At 33.9% G+C, this 21,330-nt stretch overlaps 1 protein-coding gene across 4 annotated transcripts in view; it reads left to right on the forward strand.

Moving 5' to 3' along the window:
* The window catches only part of LOC113521819 (putative phosphatidate phosphatase), a 38,500-nt gene extending 17,408 nt beyond the window's left edge, over nt 1–21,092 (forward strand). For 2 of the 4 annotated variants that reach the window (XM_052899857.1, XM_052899859.1), the window contains exons 2-7: nt 704–791; nt 13,394–13,548; nt 15,214–15,431; nt 15,926–16,052; nt 17,735–17,917; nt 19,156–21,091. In XM_052899857.1, coding sequence (XP_052755817.1) covers nt 704–791; nt 13,394–13,548; nt 15,214–15,431; nt 15,926–16,052; nt 17,735–17,917; nt 19,156–19,278 — 894 coding nt within the window. In that variant the 3' untranslated portion in view covers nt 19,279–21,091. Of the gene's footprint in view, nt 1–703; nt 792–13,393; nt 13,549–15,213; nt 15,432–15,925; nt 16,053–17,734; nt 17,933–19,155 lie in introns of those variants that run through there. The other 2 variants (XM_052899858.1, XM_052899860.1) reach the window with 2 other exon arrangements.
* The last annotated feature ends 238 nt before the right edge of the window (nt 21,093–21,330 follow it).

Genomic DNA, 21,330 nt, shown 5'->3' on the forward strand with positions numbered 1-21,330 from the left:
CTTTCTAATCTCAACTGAAAGACCATTACAGACCGTTGACCTTCTTTGAAAGGTCTTTTTTATCCACGAAATTGCCCTAACTGATTGAAAAAGTTATACAACTTTTGTTAAGACTTTTTTAGTGGTTGGAGCTGTATAAAGGTTTTTCTTCTCGACTATTTGTTTTCTAATAGTTTATAAATAATTATTTATGTTGTGAGATATTGATGAAAGTTTATTGTATCGATTATATATATAATAATAGATGTTGCCCGCGGCTTTGTACGCGTGAAATTGTGCTTTTTATTTCAGAAATTCTTACTTAGTGAATGCTTTCAAATTTCAGTTTTCTAGACTTAGCAGCTTTGGCTATGCGTTGACTGTCAATCAGGATAAACGATTTTATAAGTATTGATTATTTAAAATACAGGGAAAAAAAAGAAAGATTTATTTATTAATTTTACACTTAATTACAAAAAGAAAAATATTTAACAATAACCAAAAAGGAAAAAGAAAGTACTAAAATAGTGTCATTCAGTTATACACCATGTTCTTTCGAACTTTACGCTGATTTTCACTTGTACTTACTTTGTTTTTACTTTTCTATATATAATATTGTGATCCGCTAAAGTCTAAAGAATATACAAACTGTCATATTTATTTTAATAAGGATAAAGATTTCAATTGTGTTTTAGTATTAAAAAAACGTTTGTTTTTCTTACAGCGACGTGATTTGGAATCGCAACAGACGTCTCCTAGCAGGAATCCATGGAAATGGAGGCTATTATGTGATGCTCCTCTGCTGATAATCAGTGAGTTATAAATACTTTTTGTATTTTTGCTTTCTTCTTTATGCAAAATGGTAACACATAAAGTGGGTATGGGTGTCACTGTGTATTCTGTGACACCTATGGAGCTGTTCATCCCGTAGACTTTTTCCATCAGGTAGTCCGACATATTATCTGCCATTATAATTATCCTATTAATATAATAAATGTGAACGGTTGTCTAACCAATATTTTATGGGTGATAATGGAATGGTATCCCAACTCGTGCTCGTAACCTCACCCGCGCTATCAGTATATACCGGCGGAGCACCAGTGAAGGATGATAGGTGAGGATGAAGCAGGTTAGTTAGCCCATCGTGACGAATTCAACAAGAATTGTTCACGATGGTTTCCAGGGGGAACCACGTGGAGGTCGACCTAATAGGGTATATTGCTAGCAATGGGGCTGTCAAACTCCATTGCTAACAACTCCTTTCCCCCCATAATCAGTGAGTTATAAATACTTTTTGTATTTTTGCTTTCTAAATTAGTATGGGTGTCACTGTGTTAGCTTAGTTAGTTAGCTATGTGCTATATATGTATACTTTATGTTATAATTCACACATATATACATATATATATATATATATATATATATATATATATATATTATAATATTTTATTGAATTGTCACAAAATGCGTAAACAAAATGGTAGTCGGAGATTGATGGCTACTATGGAAGGTTGTGGAACATCTGGTAGTAATAATGGTGGTTAGTCTTCAAGTGTTGGCAGTCACACAAACATACTAATGAAATGTTTAATACGGATTAAACAAAATAATTCTAAAATCAAATACAGTTAAACATAGAACCACCTTTGTTTTAAGTGAATAAAAAAATATAGACAAATTGAAAATTCTCACTCCTTGGAAGTCGCTTACAAGTCAAATATTTTTTGTTATATAAGTCAAAACGCACACTGTAGAATTCATAGCTACATTATTAATGCAAGCAATTTTTCAACGCAGACACGTGAAGTTGTTTTTTTTTTTTTAATACAGCGATTGCGGGTATTCCGCCATATATAGCCCAGAGATGTCGCCACATGTGTCACATGTTGTTATCTGATCACGTACGCGAAACAGCTGAAGTATTTTTTTTTAACTTTTTCTTCAAAACTCGCGCTGGCTCCGTTAAACGCATCTGCATCTGATGGTGATAAAAATGTTAATGATTTTTAACAGATTCTAAACATTTTTTTTACGTAATAGGTACATATGGGGTGTCTACCCCATAGGTAGATATCAGTTATCATATAAAAAATGGGCGTGCTTCGCTATTTTTGGTCCTAAAAATCTTTATTATGAATGTTGTTTGTTTGTATGTTACCCCTTGACGTTTTAATGGCTTCTTCACTAATCACTATGAAAATTGGTATACACGTATTATATCGGATGGAAAAGACATAGGCTACCTTTTATTCTGGTTAGTGAAAATATGTAGCCCACGTGGACAAAGACAGGAGCTAAGCTAGTATTTTAGATATTTCATACCCTATCGTGCAGGGGGAAAGGGATTGTTAGTAATAAGATTTAACAACCTTATTACAATACGCGCCATCAGGTCGACTTCCACGCGGTTTCCTCTGGAAGCCATAGTGGTTAATTCTTGTTAAATTGGTCACTATGGGCCAACTGACCTGCCTTCATCCTCACCTGTCACCCTTCACTGGTGTCTCGTCGAGGTTACCATTTCATTTTCACCCATAAAAAAATACCCTATCGTGCAGGAGGGAAGGAATTGTTAGTAATGGGGAGTTTAGTCCCCATTGCTATCAATATACCCTATCAGGTCGACCTCCACGCGGTACCCCTGGAAACTATCGTGACCACTTTATTGAATGAATTTGTCACAATGGGCTAACTGACCTGCCTTTTCATCCTCACCTATCACCACTCACTGGTACCCCGCTAGTGTATACCGATAGCGCAGGCGGGGTACCATGCCATTTTCACTCATAAAGAAAAAAAAAACCCTATCGTGCACTATGGCCGGTCCCATAGACAATATCATGTTATTACACTAGTTAATTTTTATTTTATTTCAAGTAAATAAAGCCACGTACGAGTTATAGTTAGTATATGCTAGCGCGGCGTTTTCATCGAGGTTTTGTGATCGATAACTTTTATAGGTAATCGATTTTACGGTCATTATGGTAAACACAGTATAATCGAGTGAAGCCAGGAATCGATTATCGCCGGATATTAATATAGTTATAGGAAATATGATTTTAAGTATATTCTTGTAGGTGACCTCGTTATTAGAGAGTTATTACAATGTACCTTATACATGTTTAATAGATTTGGTGTTTTATATTAGTTACAAAAAAAAACAGTGCTGTTTATTTTTGGAATTTAAATCATCATCATCATCATCGTATCATCTATTAACTGTCCACTGCTGAACATAAGCCTGACCTATGTTCAGCAGTGGACAGCAAAGGGGTAACCTATTCTATACCGGGACCACTATATTACTAATACACACACACATATATATATATATACATATATATATATATATATATATATATATATATATATATATATATATATATATATATATATATATATATTATAATATTTGATTGAATTGTCACAAAATGCGTAAACAAAATGGTAGTCGGAGATTGATGGCTACTATGGAAGGTTGTGGAACATCTGGTAGTAATAATGGTGGTTAGTCTTCAAGTGTTGGCAGTCACACAAACATACTAATGAAATGTTTAATACGGATTAAACAAAATAATTCTAAAATCAAATACAGTTAAACATAGAACCACCTTTGTTTTAAGTGAATAAAAAAATATAGACAAATTGAAAATTCTCACTCCTTGGAAGTCGCTTACAAGTCAAATATTTTTTGTTATATAAGTCAAAACGCACACTGTAGAATTCATAGCTACATTATTAATGCAAGCAATTTTTCAACGCAGACACGTGAAGTTGTTTTTTTTTTAATACAGCGATTGCGGGTATTCCGCCATATATAGCCCAGAGATGTCGCCACATGTGTCACATGTTGTTATCTGATCACGTACGCGAAACAGCTGAAGTATTTTTTTTTAACTTTTTCTTCAAAACTCGCGCTGGCTCCGTTAAACGCATCTGCATCTGATGGTGATAAAAATGTTAATGATTTTTAACAGATTCTAAACATTTTTTTTACGTAATAGGTACATATGGGGTGTCTACCCCATAGGTAGATATCAGTTATCATATAAAAAATGGGCGTGCTTCGCTATTTTTGGTCCTAAAAATCTTTATTATGAATGTTGTTTGTTTGTATGTTACCCCTTGACGTTTTAATGGCTTCTTCACTAATCACTATGAAAATTGGTATACACGTATTATATCGGATGGAAAAGACATAGGCTACCTTTTATTCTGGTTAGTGAAAATATGTAGCCCACGTGGACAAAGACAGGAGCTAAGCTAGTATTTTAGATATTTCATACCCTATCGTGCAGGGGGAAAGGGATTGTTAGTAATAAGATTTAACAACCTTATTACAATACGCGCCATCAGGTCGACTTCCACGCGGTTTCCTCTGGAAGCCATAGTGGTTAATTCTTGTTAAATTGGTCACTATGGGCCAACTGACCTGCCTTCATCCTCACCTGTCACCCTTCACTGGTGTCTCGTCGAGGTTACCATTTCATTTTCACCCATAAAAAAATACCCTATCGTGCAGGAGGGAAGGAATTGTTAGTAATGGGGAGTTTAGTCCCCATTGCTATCAATATACCCTATCAGGTCGACCTCCACGCGGTACCCCTGGAAACTATCGTGACCACTTTATTGAATGAATTTGTCACAATGGGCTAACTGACCTGCCTTTTCATCCTCACCTATCACCACTCACTGGTACCCCGCTAGTGTATACCGATAGCGCAGGCGGGGTACCATGCCATTTTCACGGATAAAGAAAAAAAAAACCCTATCGTGCACTATGGCCGGTCCCATAGACAATATCATGTTATTACACTAGTTAATTTTTATTTTATTTCAAGTAAATAAAGCCACGTACGAGTTATAGTTAGTATATGCTAGCGCGGCGTTTTCATCGAGGTTTTGTGATCGATAACTTTTATAGGTAATCGATTTTACGGTCATTATGGTAAACACAGTATAATCGAGTGAAGCCAGGAATCGATTATCGCCGGATATTAATATAGTTATAGGAAATATGATTTTAAGTATATTCTTGTAGGTGACCTCGTTATTAGAGAGTTATTACAATGTACCTTATACATGTTTAATAGATTTGGTGTTTTATATTAGTTACAAAAAAAAACAGTGCTGTTTATTTTTGGAATTTAAATCATCATCATCATCATCGTATCATCTATTAACTGTCCACTGCTGAACATAAGCCTGACCTATGTTCAGCAGTGGACAGCAAAGGGGTAACCTATTCTATACCGGGACCACTATATTACTAATACACACACACATATATATATATATATATATATATATATATATATATATATATATATATATATATATATATATATATATATATATATATATATATATATATATATATATATATATATACATATATATATACAGGTATAGGCATACTAGCTGGCCGGCAAACGTTGTTCTGTCATACAAATATTTTTTTCTGGATAGAAACATTCTAATTACCTAGCGATATGCAATATACTTTACAAACTATTCTCATACGCACCAAATATAAAAAAAAAAACATACAAATCGGTCATACGGTTTCGGAAGAGTTCGATCATAAACACTGTTTTTTTATACATATAAAATGTAAAATATTTTTCAAATGTCTTTTCTAATAATATGTACAAAAAAATTTTACACAAAATTAGGTTCAGTTATTTTTAGATTGTTTTATACTAGCTATGTCCCGCAGCTGCGCCCGTTTAATAAGTATATAAAGTATGCACTATGTGCCAAGTTAGAATATATTCTACCCGTGAACCAAACCCCATCCATCCATCCAAAATTACAAACTTTCGCATTTATCATTAATAGTCATAAAATAAATCGGAAAAATATTGTTCCTTTTGGGCATTGTAATTTTTTTTTATACAACTTAGAATAGCAAACAAGCTGACGGCCCATCTGATGGAAAGTGGTAACCGTCGCCTATAAACATGAGCAGTACCATGGACATAACAGAGTATACTGTTTCGCCCATGCGTTGCCATTCCTGAGGACTCAGGTGTTATTCTTCTGTACCCAGTAAATTCACGCTATATCCCACCCTTCAAACCGAAACACAGCTATGCAAACACAACTGCTTCACGGTTGAAACACGAATGGGACAGAGGTATCCAAGCAATCGACTTTTGTACAAAGTCTCTGGTAAGTTTGTATCACATTTATAAAATCATTTATCATTTGATGATTCATTCAGATGTATGATTGAGTTCTCGTAGAATTATAAATATATAAATGATAAGAGACATGTCATAAGTGAAATGTTTAGATGATAAAAAAATATCTATAAATATATCATCCATCAAATTATTTCTGTGTCGAAACACTGACTTTCTTGACCCGTCCCGGCGTCGCATGGGTGGACATTTTTACATTTTAAAAAGTGGCCATTAAGGCTGCACACGCGATGGAAGCTTAAAAATGGAGTAACTTCTCCCGTTTTCCCAACATTTCCCATCACTGCTTTGCTCCTATTGATCGTAGCGTGATGAAAAGTATACTATAACCTGCTCAGGAGTATGAAGAATAATTGTACCGAGTTTCGTTAAAATCCGTCCAGTAGTTTTTATTTCTATAACGATCATACAGACAGACAAACAAAAATTTTACTGATTGCATTTTTGGCATCAGTATCGATCACTAATCAGCCCCTGATAGTTATTTTGGAAATATATTTCATGTACAGAATTGACCTCTCTACAGATTTATTATAAGTATAGATTAATCACACCCCTTACGGGGAAGGCTTATGTTCAATAGTGGACACCCTGATGACACCCTCACACGCTTGAACCTAAAATAATCGCTATTTATTTTTGAACATAGACTCCCCCATAAGGAGGGTTTTGCCCTAAGCCGCCAAGCTTGGCAAGCGGGTTGACAACCGCAGTTAGGCTTTGTTGATGATTTACGAGGAACTTTGCTGCCCATCCATCAATCCCATTAAATTCCCTTAGTCCCTTTTTACGACACCCCCGGGAGAGGAAGGCCCGTTTTGTTCCGGGACCACATTAAAGAGTTTATATAAATATAAATAATTTATATCATCATTTAAGAATGGTCGAAGTTTTTTAATGGATTGGAGACACATTTTTGTGTCAAGTAAATTCAAACTTACGATTTGGGCCCCAAAAGGCCCCATTATAAGTAAGTAGTAACTACCTATTTATTACAATACATACCACTGAATCATACAGTTGACTCAATATTGATTAAATAATTGAATACTATCGTCATTTATAGTATTTATTTAAAAATAACTATAATAAAATTTTATACATTGACTCAATTTTGCTATACATCTTTGGTGATCTACCTTGAGGCATACCTATTATTGTTTTATAGTACCTGCTAGGGGGGAAAAGGGATTGTTAGCAATGGAGTTTGACAGCCCATTGCTAGCAATATGCCCTATTAGGTCGACCTCCACGTGGTTCCCCCTGGAAACCATCGTGAACAATTCTTGTTGAATTCGTCACGATGGGCTAACTGAGCTACTTCATTTTCACCTGTCATCCCTCACTGGTGACCCGCCGGTGTATACCGATAGCGCGGGTGGGGTTACCATACCATTATCATCCATTAAAAAAATGTACTTGCTAGTGCCGCCATCTGTTGTTGAATAGCAAACGCTGATTAAGAATGTCTCACGATCATGTTACTACATCCAATTTAGAAGGAGAGTTTTAGTTTAAATAGGTAAGTATATATTTTATTTTATGTTGGAACGTTGTATATTTTAATTAATTTTGAATTGATTATGAGGTTTCTTTGTTAATTAGACCCAAATTTAGGTGATTTTTTTGTAATAAATAGTAAAATTACAATTAGATATTATTTATGTATGTTAGTTTGATAATATCGTCATTAACTCAAATTAGGTACTTTAACAAAATGCTGGATACAGCTCCATTGCATAAGATACAGTCGACACAGTTATACGTACTGTTTTATTTTGACTTTTCCCCGAACATTTTCTAATAATTTTAAATAGAATTACTAAAAAAGACATAAACATAGTAAGTTCGTAAAATTACTGTTGTGCGCGTACAATGTATCGACATCGATAAAAAATAAACATGAGTTAAAAAAAAAATCATTCGTTTATTTATTGTATTTTCGTGTTGCAAAAAAATATATCTTAAGCATTAGAGATACAGTATAACATGAATTGTTTAAGGACACAGCAGTCATTTATATACTGACACGTGAAGTAAAAATGTTTTACGAAAATTGTGCGGAATTACATAAGGAAATAGAAAAGGAGTGCAGAATGCCATTTTTTTTTATTATACATAAAAATACAGTAAATCAATAAAAAAAAAAACTACACATCCTATCATGTATTTGATATACATACACGCGTATATACTCTTTTGTTTATTGTTAAAGTCTGTGGTCAAATTGAGAATAGATTAATATTGTTTGTTTTTAATATTATTTGTCTATAGTCTTATTGAATGTCAAACATGACCATAATAGATTCATATATTATGGTCGAATTTTGAACACTGGGCGACCATTAGTATTAATAAATGTTTGTTACATAGAATACACAGCTTCATTTCAACAATAAACGCGTATGCAAACAACGATCTATCGTCAAATCGAAGCTATCGATCGATCAAACATTGGGCAGTGAACTATTGACATTACGACTAGAACCAAACCCAGTGATCTTACGACCAGATAACCTTTTTATTGTGGCATGCCAATCAAAATGCAATTTTGATCTTTGTTACATGATTTATCGTAACCTACTGAGAGTGGGGTCAAAATTTAATTGTTTACGTTTAACAAGCTTAATATACAAGACAAAGACACTTAAACTATATTTAACTTAGCAAGTAATTATCATTTACTTATTTCCTAGTGTTTTAGGCTTAGTATTTGTACTTAGGTACTTTTAATAATAAGCTTAAATACGAATGTAATAGTTTATTTATTTATTTAGTTACAAAATTATTAATTTTTCTTACATAACTTCTAAAAATATATTTAAATTTACAGCCAAAAATGTATTTACATTGTATAAACAGCAATATTATGTGAAATTAACTAGCAAACAAAAAACAGACCTTTACATGAGGGATTGCAATATTATTGTTTCTTGTAATAAGCATTGTTTTTTTTTTAATTATTAATTCTTACTTAGACGACGATAATGACAATTTACGTTTAAACTCACATTTAATAATTAATAACTGGAGTTTATGAAAACGTCCGCTAGAGGCGCTGCAAAAAATTCATTTCAAATAATCGACCTAAGTATTCACGTAGTATGAACCTAAAGTATTGAACTTACATTAGATGTAAAAATTTGTGTACTGCTGATTCACTATTTGCATAATACATTATTGTATCATATCAATCATAGGTCACAATCGTAGTCATCCTGTGATGCAACAGTAGCAATCTCGTGGATCGCTCGTATCCTGCACGTACGTTACCACGTGTACCCTCTGCGTGTATAGACACGGTGCCCTGCCCGTTAATTGATTACACAATCCACTTTGATACAGTTAGGTTTTATAATAGTAGTACTTTTGTTAACCGTTTGTTATTCATGATAAAACTTTTTTTGTTACGTATACGAACGTAGAATTTTAAAGCAATAAGCAATGGCAGTTGGTTGCCGTGTGGTATTTTTATAGAATGGGTCGTCCCTTCCTTTCCCGTGGGTGTCGTAAGAGCCTATGTTCAACAAGGGACAGATAATGGTTTTAAAACTTAAAATAAAATAAATAAATTATTTATATTTAATTATTTATATTTATAATAAGTTTACTATTGTAATCTTTTGGAGGAAACAATAAAGAGTATCTATCTATCTATCTATCTAAATTATAAATTCACCGTTACCCTTGGAAGACTTTGTACAAAAGTCGATTGCTTGGATACCTCTGTCCCATTCGTGTTTCTACCGTGAAATAGTTGTGTTTGCATGGCTGTGTTTCAGTTTGAAGGGTGGGATATGGCGTGAATTTACAGGGTACAGAGGAATAACACCTGAGTCCTCAGTAATGGCAACGCATGGGGGGTATCATGGGCAAAACAGTATACTCTGTTATATCCATGGTACTGCTCATGTCTATAGGCGACGGTTGCCACTTTCCATCAGGTGGGCCGTCAGCTTGTATGCCATTTTAAGTTGTATAAAAAAAAATTAAGTTTTTGATTGGAGAGATTGACAACACATGTACTGTGAAAAACATAGTAGAGTCGATATATTTATTATTAGATCTAATTAACAAACAACGATGGGTTCCAAGTATTTGATTGACAGATAAGTTTAGATGTTATTACCTCTAGGCAAGCTCTGGTCGCGTTGCCCTCTGTATGTTTGCACTGCGTGACTGAAGACATAGTAATTTACTTACTCGTGTATTCTAATTATAGTCTTGGAACTAATGTATTTTAACGCCACTTACGCCGTCTCTCAATACTGTGAGAACTTCAATTAACTTTTTAAAAAAAGAATTTGCGGATTATATGGAATACATGTTTGCATTTGCATTATTTAGATGAGTAAAACTGTTTGCTTTTATTTAAATAACACATTTGTTTGAAAATTATTACATTAAATAATTTAGATTTTTGTTTCAGAAAAAAAAATCAATTAGAGTAAAGCTATAGTATTTTGAATTCGAAATGATACCACTAAACCGACTTTGATAAAATGTCTAAGGGACCAATCTATAAGTATATCCTTACGGATAAAAAAAAAATGCATTTTCAAAAATCGGTTTACAACTGATGGAGTTTTGAACACATAAAAAATAGAACCGAATTGAAAATCTGCTTCTTAGTCTTATTTTTGATATGGTCGGGAGCCTATACAAATTTTGTTATAATTAGTAAAAAGTTCCAAAAAGAAAGACTTGATTGAATACATTTCTCTGAGTTCGACTCAGCTGAAATTTAATGTAAGAACGATTGACTAGATATTATTAATTATAGAGATTTCTAACTGGTATGATAAATATTGATATAAATACTAAATAGGAATAGGGATTTTATTATATCCAATCGAGTTGCAGCTTGTTTATGTATAAAAAAAAATTTAGTCTAGGTACAACTCAAAAATCACCAAATTAAATATTATTTTTTGTTTCGTTCGTTAAAATACAGGGATAGTTTGAAAGAAAAAAGTAAAAGACCCAGTTTTAAGCTGAAAAATCGAAAATTAAAAATAATTAGATATTTTTTTATGGAAACACTATTTCTGAATATTTTTAATGTATAGCGTACGAAGCTCACAGAGTCATTTAGTTTGGTGATATATTTAATCATAAAGATGATTACTCAAAAGTTCTACGCATGTAATTTTTTTTTAATAATAATAATAATAATAATAAACTCTTTATTGCGCACAGTAGAGATGTATACAAGGAGTATTTATACAGAATGTGCATATACAAAAGGCGGCCTTATCGCTAAAAGCAATCTCTTACAGACAACCTGGCATATAGAATGGATAAGTACAGAGAGAAAGGTAGATGGCGCTAGTCAGACACAGTAAATACATAAAAGGAATCAAACAAAACTTATATTTTATATTTTGTATTTTACATGAATTATGAATATAAATGCGTATCAATTTAAATTTAATTGAGTCACATAGTGTACAATAACATATATATAAAACAATTAATATGCCTACAATATTCCAATGAAAAGACAATCGTCAGATGCGTAATCCTTATAACCACATTACCGAATAAGGATATATAAATCGCTATACGATACACAATAGAATAATAGTATTTTATTCATTTTACGTAGGTTGGTAAATACGTCAGCTGGTGACACGTAATGTAGGTAACATTTTTTTTCATGGGTGAAAATGGTATGGTAACCCCGCCTGCGCTAACGGGGTACGCTGGCGGAGCACCAGTGAAGGGTGATAGATGAGAACGAAAACAGGCCGGTTAGCCTATCATGATGAATTCATCAGGAATCAACCATGATAGTTTCCAGGGGGAACCGCTAGGAGGTTGGTTATATTGCTAGCAATGGGATTCTCAGTCTCCATCACTAATAATCCCTCTCCCCCCGGGCATCTTGTTTAGGTATGCACTGAATTAAGTGCAACTCATTTGGAAGTGCGCAGAAAGGGTAATATCAACTATATTATTTCATAGGTAAATATAACAAAAATATTACATATATACTTAGCATATCATGGAGGAGGAGAAGGAGGAAGAGGGAGGTATTAATTGAGTAGTTTTTGAGTGTATCCATTAAAAACAAACAAATAAACATAACACAAAAAAAATATTTTCCCTTTAAAATATTAATATACATGAAGATGTCTAACAGTGTCTCTGTTTGTACATAGTTTTTGTAAATGACGGTAGTGCCATTTCACTCAATACCGACATATGCATACCTAATATTCTTATATGGTGCCCACCAGAGGGAGACTTTGTACAAAAGTCGTTTGCTTGGTTACCTCTGGCCCATTCGTGTTTCAATCGTGAAGTAGTTGTTTGCATGGCTGTGTTTCGGTTTGAAGGGTGAGATATTGCTTGAATTTACAGGGTACAGAGGAATAACACCTTAGTCCTCAGTAATGGCAATGTTTGGGGGGGGGGGGGTATCATGGGCGAAACAGTATACTCTGTTATGTCCATGGTACTGCTCATGTCTATAGGCGACGGTTACCACTTTCCATCAGGTGGGCCGTCAGCTTGTTTGCCATTCTAAGTATTATAAAAAAAAAAAGAAAAACACGTGTAATACGAGTCGCACATTTGCAACGTAGATAGACACCGGTCGTGTTAATAATTCACGGCTCTTCCTGTTATCACGACATTGACTTTGAACTTGCCAAATAGCAGAGGGAGGGACTGACGAAATTGGCTGCAACCAGGACGTGCCAATGTCCATTTTAGTATGATATCATTTGCGATATTGCCGCAGAGGCGGAGCGGTCACATTGTCCTAATATGTTTTGATGGGTGAAAACGGTATGGTAACCCCGCCTGCGCTAACGGGATACGCTGGCGGAGCACCAGTGTAGGGTGATAGATGAGAATGAAAACAGGCCAGTTAGCCCATCATGATGAATTCATCAGGAATCAACCATGATAGTTTCCAGGGGGGACCGTGAGGAGGTCGACTTGGTTGGTTATATTGCTAGCAAAATAAGATTCTCAGCCTCCATTACTAACAATCCCTTTCCCCCCTGCCATATGAACACTTACTTATAATTAATTGCCTACGACTCGAGTTTTGGAATTGACTAAAATAAATTTGTTGTTTAACAATTTGAAATGACAAGCTGACAGCACGTCTGATGAATAGACAGAGTTATTCATATAGATTAGTACACCCAAATTGCACATGATTTATCCTTAACCTCCTGTTTTCTTTTCCGCAGTTATCCTGCTGACCGGTCTGTTCGAGCTGGGAGTGATACCTTCGTACAAAGTGGGATTCTACTGCAATGATCCCAAACTTTCGTTCCCTTTCAAAGGGGACACGGTGTCCATGACGGCTCTTATCGTCGGCGCAGCTTTAATTCCAATAGGAGTGGTAAATACCTTCTTTATACAACTTGGAACATCGGAAAATCTAATGATCCATCTGATGGAAGGCAGCAGCCATCACCTATAGGCGATGGCTGCTATACGCCTTTCTACACAGGAGTGGGGTTATAAAGGCTAGGAGTTATACCTTCATATCCAGTAATTTCACTGTTATTGACGTGTGGTTCTAGTATCAGATGGGCCATCCCTTTCTTTCTCATAGGAGGCGACTAATATAATAATGTCACGATAAAATATTTTAAAAGAAAAGTCAAAAATTTTTTTATAGGACAGTATTTATTTATTTATTTTTATTCATTTAACTCTTTATTGCACCATAAATAAAAATATACAATGACAAGTGAATAATTCAAATGAAATACAGTAACATAAATACAGATTGAAATATACACATGAAGGTACAAAAGGCGGTCTTATCGCTAGGGCAATCTCTTACAGACAATCTTTAGTTAAAGGAGAACAGATAGAAAAGGGCAGGTGGCGCAAGAGTGAATTAATAATTTTCGTGCATAAAATACAGTATTAGATTTAATTTGGATAGTGAATGTTGTGGAAAAAATGGATGTTACTGGTATGAGTATACACTCATACCAGTAACATCCATTTAGTATATGTATGTGTATATATGCATATCTGTTTATATCTATGTATAAAGATATAAGTACAGTATATAGGATTAGAATATAAGTTTATAATTGTTTAAAAAGCTGTATGTACAATGAGCGCAAAGCTGCAGACAAACTGCAATGCAGTTTTTTTTTTGATGGGTGAAAATGGTATGGTATCCCCGCCTGCGCTAACGGGATACGCTGGCGGAGCACCAGTGAAGGGTGATAAATGAGAATGAAAACAGGTCAATTAGCCCATCATGATGAATTCATCAAGAATTAACCATGATAGTTTCCAGGGAGAACTGTGAGGAGGTCGACCTGGTTGGGTATATTGCTAGCAATGGGATTCTCAGTCTCCATTGCTAACAATCCCTTCCCCACTGCAATGCAGTTTCGCAGCACTAAGTATATATACTGTCTATGTAACTGTTTACTTGAAATAAAAAAAAAAGAAGTTATGGTAGAGAAATGGGTCAGTTTAAATAGGTAAATTTAATTTTATTTAAATTACAGATTATTTACAGATTGCTCTTTTAGAAATTTTATTAAAATCGGTTTAGTTGTTTAGTTATTAAATCAAAATAACAGAAGTCGCTATTAATTTGTGGGACACATTTTAATTATTATCCCATTATCTCGATTTTGCAGACGTGGTCATGTATTAAAATGCATTGTATTATTTATTATATATGTACATCATAATGCTATATTTAAGTAACTATAAACTATAAATAGAAGAGATAGTTAATCATCATCATCCTCCTACCCTTATCCCAACCATTTGGGGTCGGCGTAATATGATTTTATCCGTATTACAAAAAGATTTGGTTTTTAGTTTTACGACCGGCCGCCTGCCTGACGTCAACCCTCTTTGGGAATAGAAGAGATAGTTAATCTAGATATGTAATTAGAAATAAGTAATTAAAAAAAAAAATATATATATATATATATATATATATATATATATATATATATATATATATATTTAAAGATAAAAAATTAAAATTGTATTAAAACTATATAAACTGTTTGTACTGCAGTTTTGGCTGACAGAATTATTCCACGTGGACAGCAGCAGCTCTGTTCGAGAGAAACTGTTACAAGTGACTCAGCGTACTGGACAGCTCAATATGATATACCTGTACGGTTTGATTTTCAATCTGTCGCTCGTAGAAGTGATGAAGGGCATCACGGGAAGTCCGCGACCAAACTTCTTTGCTGTATGCCAGCCTGATACCAATAAGGCGTGCCAAAATGGGTATGTATTTTATACGTTTATTTTATTTTACCGCTTTATTGCGTCATTTATAAAATAGTAAATACAGTAAATTTCAATGAAAAGTAATGCAAAAGGCGGCCCGCTAAGCAATCGCTAAGCAATCTCTTCCAGATAATCTTTGGGTAGAGATTGAGAAAAAAGAAAGAGAAATATATATAGATATATATATATATATATATCTATATATATATATATATATATATATATATATGTATGTATATATATGTATATGTATACATTTATATATATTTAATGTTTATCAAACTCAAGGCAAACTGTGGTTGCCTATAAATGTAAGAACAGTTAGATCTAATGTACCAGTGTATTGTATTGAAATGTTTAGCTGTATCTTATGTTGGTAATCCTATAAATAAATAAATATTTTATTTTGTAAAATATATAAATGAAGTGCCATTGTAAAAGAAATAAATATTAAAAATAATAATTTTTATTTCGGTTTATGTCATCTACAGTACTGAGTACATAACGAGCTTCGAGTGCACATCGACGAATTTCTCGATGTACTACAAAAACGACTCCTTCAGAAGCTTCCCATCGGGACATGCATCTATAGGTGTTTATTGGGGATTCTTTTTAACAGTAAGTCCATCACTTCGATACTAACATACATACATACATGTCTGTCACACCAGTCTCCCATTAGGGTAGGCAGAAACAATGGAACGCCAAATGCTTCGATTCAAACAAACCTCTTTCGCTTCGATATTAATCCTATATTTATCTAATCTATGTACTTATTGGCCGTGTGGTCCCGGCATAGAATAGGTTACTTCTTCCTATTCCATGGGGTCATTAGAGCCAACTAAGGGAGAGCGAGGGATGGGCAGCAGCGTCCTTCTTAAAACATCTCTAAAGTTTGACTGCGGTTGCCAATTCACCTTCGAAGCGTGGCAACTACTGGCAAAACTCTCCAAGGAGGAGAAATGTTCAGCAGTGGACAGTTAAAGGCTGATATGAATGAATGAATGAATGAATGAATGAATGAATGAATGAATGATTTATTTTCTCTTTACAAAAGGTAGAATAAAGTGACAACTTGAGGTACAATTTGATATGAAGATCAATTTTGTGAGAGACTGGTGCTTGCGGTAGGTTTAGAAGAACCTGTGTTACAAGTCACCAGTGCCCCATCTCCATGGACAACACAAATGCATGGCAACCAATTAGTGTTATAATACACAGATAACAATAATAAGATATAAAGTGCAAGAATAAGCTTAACATTAAAACTTATTTCCAGTATATAACTTATACTTGATATGAACATGATGATGTACTTAATGGGGACCAGCAGCGTCCCTCTTAAAACATCACCAAGGCCTAAGTGTAGTTGTCAACCCGCCTACCAAGTGTGACAGCTATTGGTAAAACCTTCTTTATGGGGGAGGACTACGTTCAGCAGTAAATAGTTAACGGCTGATATAATGATGTGTTTTTTTTTAATGAATGATGATGGAATGGTAACCCCGCCTGTGCTAACGGTATACGCTGGCGGGGCACCAGTGAGAGATGATAAGTGAGAATGCAAGGGCAGGTCAGTTAACCCATCGTGATGAATACACTTGGAATTTATCACGATGGTTTCCAGTGGGGCCACGGGGAGGTCGACAGTTAGGGTATATTGTTAGCAATGGGACTGATAGAACGCATTACTAACAATCCCTTCCTCCCATTGATGTATTTAATGCCGTGCCTGTTCTGTGGTCCCGGCGTGGAACGAGTCACCTCTTACTTTCCCGTAGGTGTCGTATGGGGCAATTAAGGGAACTAAATGATCGAGGGATGGGCAGCAGCGTCCCTATTAAAACATCACCAAAAGCCAAACTGCGATTGCCAACTTGCTTACCAAGCATGGCAATTACTGGCAATTTGCTCCCAATTGTAAACTGCCATAAGAAATGGCCGCGTTCCATATGACAGTCTAGGAGGGAGTACTAGTCAATAGTGGCCTTAAATGTCCTTATATTATGATGATGATGATGATTGTTAGTAAAGGAGTCTAGTGACCCCACTGCTCGCAATATACCCTCTCAGGTCGACCCCCACGCGGTTCCCCCTGGAAACCATCTTAGTTAATTTTTATCGAATTCATCATGGTGGGCCAACTGACCTGCATTCATTCTCACCTATCATCTTCCACTGGTACCTCGTCAGTGTATACCTATAGCTCGGGCGGGGTTACCATTTCATTATCATCCATTACAAAAAAAAAATATATATGTAATATTATATTACAGTTTTTTTTTATATTTTTTTTCTAGTGGTACCTCCAGAAGCGAGTGTTCAAATGGAGAAATCGGTCAGTGGTGTTCATACCGTTCCTTCAGATGACCTTCATGTCCTTAGCGGCAGTGTGCGCATTGACCAGGATCACGGACAACCGACACCACTGGTGGGATGTGCTGGTTGGGGTGCTTATTGGGTTTGCCACAGTATACTATGCTGTAAGTTTAATATAAAATTTATGTCATATTTTTTTTCACGCAACTGAAGTGCAGTAACACAGTAATATAAAGATTTTGTTATACAAACAATAATCACTGACTTCGATCGTAGGAAAACTGTTATTTGATTTAAAAAATAAACTTCTAAAAAGATTTTGATTAAAAAAAAAATTGATAAAGTTTCTATGGGACAAATCTGTATATCTTTTCAGATAAAAAAAAAAGAATTATTCAAATCGGTTTATGAGGACGGAGGTTTATGACGGAGTTATGAGGTACCAAATATAAAAAATACCATCGAATTGAAAACCTCCTTTTTTGAAGTCGGTTAAAAATGACAACAGTATACAGAGAAAACTTTACATTATTTTGGATTTAATTGGACACAAGTTATTTTGGATTTAAAGACCAAAGTACTAAATCGATTTTGATAAAATTTCTCTGAGACTAAATCAAATCAAATCATATTTATTCGCTTGCTACATGGTACAATAAGAAGTTACATATACAGGTACATAACATGCAGCACCTCGCAGAGGTATGCTAATGTTAAACTGCATTTAGTCTACATTATATTACAATTATACAGTCCAAACATTTTCCAAATTACAATATTCCTTATGTCAAATTATCATAAGAGAAAGTGAAATAAATGTGATTTAAATCTCTCTATCGGAAGATCCTTTATTTCTAAAGGTAACTTAAGTAATCTGTAAGTATATTATTTTAGATGAAAAATAACAGAGGGAGACTTTGTACAAAAGTCGATTGCTTGGGCACCTCTGTCCCATTCGTGTTTCAACCGTGAAGCAGTTGTGTTTGCATGGCTGTGTTTCGGTTTGAAGGGTGGGATATAGCGTGAATTTACTGGGTACAGAGGAATAACACCTGAGTCCTCAGGAATGGCAACGCATGGGGGGTATCATGGGCGAAACAGTATACTCTGTTATGTCCATGGTACTGCTCATGTCTATAGGCGACGGTTACCACTTTCCATGAGGTGGGCCGTCAGCTTGTTTGCCATTCTAAGTTGTATAAAAAAAAATCCAAAATGATTTATAATTAAAGAAGTTACAGGGAAACATACATAATAAAGATACAACCGTATTGAGAATCCTTTTTATATTTCGGGATCAGCTCAGACTCGAAGTACCTACAGTTGAAAGGTCCACCGTAATTGGACAGGGGTCACTCTTTTTAAAAGTCACTGACCTATTAACTTATTCTATTTCTTGCAGGTTAAAGTACTTTGCAACGAATTCTCTGATATACAATCAATTGCATCAGAAGAGAACCAGACTGAGAAGACGCCGATATTCAATCACAGAAGAGAAGATACAAGTCCGGCGTGTTATAGATAATTACTGCAATTTATAAGTATTTAGAATTTTAAAGTTTTGACAGAGACTTGACCGTAGAATAAACGTGCGCGGAGATTGAAATGAATAGAAAATATAGGTGCAATTTTCTTGCTCCATTATATATATATATATATATATATATATATATATATATATTCTTTATTGTACACTTGTATATAAAATATAAAAGGGTGGACTTATCTCTGACAGAGATCTCTTCCAGTCAACCCAGTACAGTGAGAGTAAGCATGAGTAACCATGTCGTTAGCGGGCGGCTGAAGTGCTACAACTATTAATACATAAACAAATATACAGTTAAATAAAATATTAAAATATATAATACAATATTACATAAATACATACACTATAAATAAACATAATACATACATACTGGTATAATAAATGTTAAAATAAATGTATTTCTAATGTAAATACTTACATTAGAAATTTAGTTCAATGATTTTAAGATTTGACAGTTCAATTAGAAAAATAAAAAATTATAACTTAAGGGAAAGGAAATGTGATTTCAACCTTTTCTTGAAAGAGATATTTAAGTAAGTATAACTAATTATTTAAGTGTGAAAATCAGAAATACTAAAAATATGCATTAATAAATTAATATATATTTCCTATTTCATAAAGACATAGCCGTGTAGTCTTGGCATAGAATAATAGAGTGTCCCTTCCTTTTCCGTGGGTGTCATTAGAAGTGCCTAAGAGAGGGCGAAGGATGGGGGCAGCAGCGTCCTTCTTAAAACATCTCCAAAGTCCAATTGTGGTTGCCAATCCGCCTGCCAAGCGTGGCAACGATTGGCAAAACTGTCCAAGGGAGGCTTATGTTCAGCAATGGACAGTTAAAGGCTGATATGATGACAATGATGATGATTCTATAAGGAAAGATATTGTGTAAACTTTATTATTTATTGTCAGACACTTGGCAACCCACTCTTTCTGTGCCATACTGGGTTAATAGTTTTTTTGAGCTGTGTACATTGAATAGCAAAGAATTCCAATTATATTATAAGTACTATTTAAGAGTCTGACAATAAAAAAATAGTATTAAATATTTATATAATAAGGAAAATTAATATTTATTAACGGGAATTTAATGACCATATATTGTTTGTCGTTTAAGACAATTGTTTTAACTTTTTCAGGAAGTCTTAACAATTTCACTATTCAAATTTAAAAGTGACAAAGAGATGAGGGTGTAAGTGCAAAAAAAAAATTAAACCGTTCCATACTAAGATAACAGACAGCTGGATGCGTCATATTTTTTTATAAGTGACAATGGTAATCCCGCCTGCGCTATCGATATACGCTGGCCTAGCCCATCGTATTGAATTTTACAAGAATTAACTACGATAGTTTTCAGGGAAAACCGCATGGAGTTCGACCTGATAGAATATATTGCTAACAATGTGGTTGTTCGATCCCCATTACTAACAATCCCTTTCCCCCGGATACGCCATGGTAGTATGACAATCTCAAATTTTATTTTTTTATTTCTACTTAATTTTTTTTTTGGGTAAAAGAATTCAAATTCTCTGATAGAGGCTGCTAATGGTTCCGAATCAATATATTACACGTTAATATTATATTAAATTGTACTAAATATATAAAAAAACCGTCCATAAAATATTAATTTACTTCACTGTATTTATGTATATACGACTATGTATAGTAAAAAAATATTTATAAGATTTATTAATTAAGTATTCAGATGTGTAAATAAATTAGAAAATTATGTGCGTATGTGTGCATAGCAAAATATTATTTAATTTTAGCAATTAATTAATTACTTCTAGATAAGTTTTTTTATTTTCTTTTTAATAATTACTTATTATATAAATACTATTAATGTATGAATATATATATATATATATATATATATATATATATATATATATATATATATATATAATAAAAACATTAAAATTATCAAATATCTTGTTTTTTTTACCTACTGCGCTTAATATTTACAACAATTATTAGAATTAAATATATTTTTTTTAATTTATTCCCTTTTTTTAATTTATTCTACAAGGATAT

This window comes from Galleria mellonella, unplaced genomic scaffold (genome assembly GCF_026898425.1).
Source record: "Galleria mellonella isolate WM207_F2 unplaced genomic scaffold, CSIRO_AGI_GalMel_v1 utg63, whole genome shotgun sequence".
NCBI lineage: Eukaryota > Metazoa > Arthropoda > Insecta > Lepidoptera > Pyralidae > Galleria > Galleria mellonella.